The sequence below is a fragment of the Nannobrachium achirus genome (assembly GCF_963921795.1).
Source record: "Nannobrachium achirus genome assembly, chromosome: 10".
In the NCBI taxonomy this organism is placed as follows: domain Eukaryota; kingdom Metazoa; phylum Chordata; class Actinopteri; order Myctophiformes; family Myctophidae; genus Nannobrachium; species Nannobrachium achirus.
The window spans coordinates 46,093,009-46,096,353 of record NC_137819.1 but is presented as its reverse complement, the minus strand read 5'-3'; the positions used below and the strand labels follow the sequence as shown (position 1 = coordinate 46,096,353).

The 3,345-nt window shown below is 44.2% G+C and overlaps 2 protein-coding genes across 2 annotated transcripts in view; both read left to right on the top strand.

Moving 5' to 3' along the window:
- The window catches only part of LOC308293094 (caspase-8-like), a gene marked incomplete at its 3' end in the record, with an annotated part of 2,524 nt that extends 1,457 nt beyond the window's left edge, over positions 1-1,067 (top strand). The window contains exon 4 of the mRNA XM_080735524.1: positions 475-1,067. Within this exon, the coding sequence (XP_080591650.1) occupies positions 475-1,067 (593 nt within the window). The remainder of the gene's footprint in view (positions 1-474) is intronic.
- A 1,526-nt stretch (positions 1,068-2,593) lies between these two features.
- LOC308292626 (FAS-associated death domain protein-like) lies at positions 2,594-3,131 on the top strand. Its single transcript, XM_080735017.1, has 2 exons — positions 2,594-2,647; positions 2,784-3,131. The coding sequence occupies exons 1-2, from the start codon at positions 2,632-2,634 to the stop codon at positions 3,062-3,064; spliced, it is 297 nt and encodes a 98-aa protein (XP_080591143.1). The 5' UTR covers positions 2,594-2,631; the 3' UTR covers positions 3,065-3,131.
- Positions 3,132-3,345: the final 214 nt, after the last annotated feature.

Below are 3,345 nucleotides of genomic sequence, written 5' to 3'. Positions count from 1 at the left end.
CCTTCAACCAGTTTTTATAGTAGGTTGTTGATTACTTTTGATGCACTAGTGGTCTTTTTCTTAGAAGTCCTTCAATTGTCTCACTGTCCCTCCCCCCATGACTACAGTGGTCATAAGATTAAGGTGACCAGACGTCCCCAACACCCCAACTTCACCACAAAATTGTCCCAGTTCTCACCAGAATTAAAATAATAGCTGTTTTCAGTGGTTGCATAGACATGTATCATGTTCTTTTCATGAAAACATGCTCACCTAACAAATCAGAAAACATGAACAAATTCATTGAGCGGCTGAAAATATGGTCACCCTACTTAAGATGCTCTTCACAAGTGTGTCAATTTCACATCTGAAATGTAAACATGAGAAGTAAATGCTATGCTCTAATGGTAGTGTTTCTTTGGAGGCTGAACTAACTATTGAGTTGTGTTTGTTTGCTTGTTTGTTTGTTTGTTTGTTTGTTTTCCTGCCCTGTAGTTGATTTGGCGCGTACATTCAGCTGGCTGGGCTTCAGAATACTGATGTATAAAGACCATACCAAGAAGGAAATGGAGGTGACTCTGAAACTCCTGTCGTCTCTGGAGAACCCCAGCGAGCTAGTGAGGTACAGGGAAGATATGATATGGGAATGGATCGGAAACGAGTTCACCAACACCAATATCAATGATGACGACCCTCCGCAGCACGGAGACGCCTTCGTCTGCTGCGTCATGAGTCACGGGGACAAGGGCGGCGTCTTCGGGACCGACATGGAGCGCCTCTCCATCGATGACATCACTGCGACGTTCAGTGGGGTGAACTGCCCGCTCCTCAACCAAAAGCCCAAGGTGTTCTTCATCGAAGCCTGTCAGAAAGAGATGGAGGGTCAGCCTGGGGGTCAAGCAGGCAGCCTGGGGGTCAAGCAGGCAGAAGATGACGGCGTGCCTTCTTGTATGGTCGTGGAGGCGAAGGCAGATATCCTGGTCGCCATAGCCACCGTGGAGAATCATGTGGCGAGGAGACACGCGATAAACGGGGCCTGGTTCGTGCAGTGTCTGTGTGAACGACTACGAGAGCTTTGTCCCAGGTAACTGTCAAAAATGTCTAACTCCTGAAATGTCACCCCCAAAATTACATGTATTTGGCTCAAGGCCATAATATTTGGCTTGCAAGTTGAAGCGATATAGGAAGAGACTTGAAGAGAAGGTTCATAGGAATAAACCCACACTTAAATTTTTGAGCGGTGGTCACGCCGCTCCTATACGTGGCCGTGTGTGTAGAGGTACGTGTATGTGGGTGGGTGGGTGCGTCCGTATGTAGCCTCAAGTGGTGTAGTACCTTTTCTGACCACACATGTTAAGGGAGGGGCGCTGTTTTCAGGCCAGGCCAGGCCAGGCACACACACACACACGCACACACACACACACACACACACACACACACACACACACACACACACACACACACACACACACACACACACACACACACACACACACAGGGGGGAAGGGGGGGGGGGGTAAACCACCGCTCAGTTCACACGGGTGTGATTCTTTTCTAAGGAATGCTAAGTCAAACTTGATCAACAATAATTATGTTTACATTTTCATACTTGCCTTCATTGCTGCATGTACTACTAGTTTAAAGTTGTTGGAATGTTCTTAATGTGTGTGTGTGTGTGTGTGTGTGTGTGTGTGTGTGTGTGCGTGTGTGCGTGTGTGCGTGCGTGCGTGCGTGCGTGCGTGCGTGCGTGCGTGCGTGCGTGCGTGCGTCACAGAGGTAAAGACCTCATGACCATTCTCTGTAAGGTCAATGACGACGTGGCCAAGAAGGGGCAGATGCCTGAAGCTAAGACCAGACTCAGGAAGAATCTGGTGTTCGCACCAGAGACTTTCGGCTCTAGGCTGGAGGAGGAGATAGAGTGGGGCAACTATGCAGGTTTGTTACTGTGGCCTGATACTACCTAACGCATTAGAAACTGGGGAAGATTCTAGACTCAGTTCCATGGATACATATTGTGAAAATACCAGATCTACTGGCTCACAATGCGATACTACCTAACGCATTAGAAACTGGGGACGATTCTAGACTCAGTTCCATGGATACATATTGTGAAAATACCAGATCTACTGGCTCACAATGCTTTTTGAGCTTTTGATCTGCTATTTACACACTTTTTCCCTCTTTCTTATATTAATTGACTATTTGGTCAATCTTTAAAAGATAAAATAATAATAATAATAAAATACTTATTTCCTATGAATTACACATCCCATGAAGCCTTGAATTCATGGAAATGTTTTTTTTGTTTTCTTTTTGTTGCATTCCTGAGCCAATAATTGATAGGGCTACTCGTTCAAACAGTTTTTATAGTATTTTGTTACTTGATACAGTAATGGACTTTTTTTGTATTAAAAAGGTCTTAGAAATCCTTCAATTGTCTCACTGTCACCCCCCCCCCTTCCCCCCCCACACAAGCGTGCCAATCACATCTGAAATGCAAACTGAAATGAGAAGTAAATGCTATGCTGTAGTGTTTCTTTGGAGGCTGAACTGACTATTGAGTTTTGTTTGTTTTTCTTTACACCGGGAAAAGGAACATCAAGAAAAAGAAAAGAAGCCCCTGAGTCAAAAGAGACTGTCCCATGTAAAAAGATGAAGGCTGCTGCTGGTGGGTTCTTATTACTATAGGATAGGCTATCACAGTAAAATCCTCAGTGTTAATGGAACTCGTGTAAACTTGGATCTGCAAGGTCCCATGTAGAAACGTGTTACCATAATTCCCTAACTCTCCCTTACTTTCACAGGCTCTAATATCGTCACTGAGAAGCAGCTGATGCAGGTGGCTAATAAAATTGGAAAAACGTGGAAGAGGATTGGCACAATGCTGGGTATCGATGACGTTAAGATCCAGCAGATTGAGGAGAACAATCAGCGGGACCATGTGGACAGAGTTTATCAAATGCTGCTCTTCTGGAAAAGATGCCAGAAGAAGAATGCCACCGCTGCCTACTTACACTCCAAGCTTACAGAGTTAGACGCAGACCTGGTACCTGATGAGATAGACTTCCTACTGGAGGAAGACTGAAGCCCTCACTGCCGGACACCAGCTCGTCATGGATTTAAATCATGACTATTGGACATTCTATATATATATAGCTCAAAAACATGCATTCCAGAGATACTTCGTTCCACTTCATTGGGTGGAAATATCTCTTTATACCAATGTTTTTATGGGATGCGGGAGTATAAATGTTTTATTTCTAGTAGTTTTTTAATTTTTTAAACGTCCCAAAAATAATTATCTGGAACAAGGCAGTAAATAATTTGGCCTAAATCAGATTTAATCTATTTTAATCCTGTAATGTT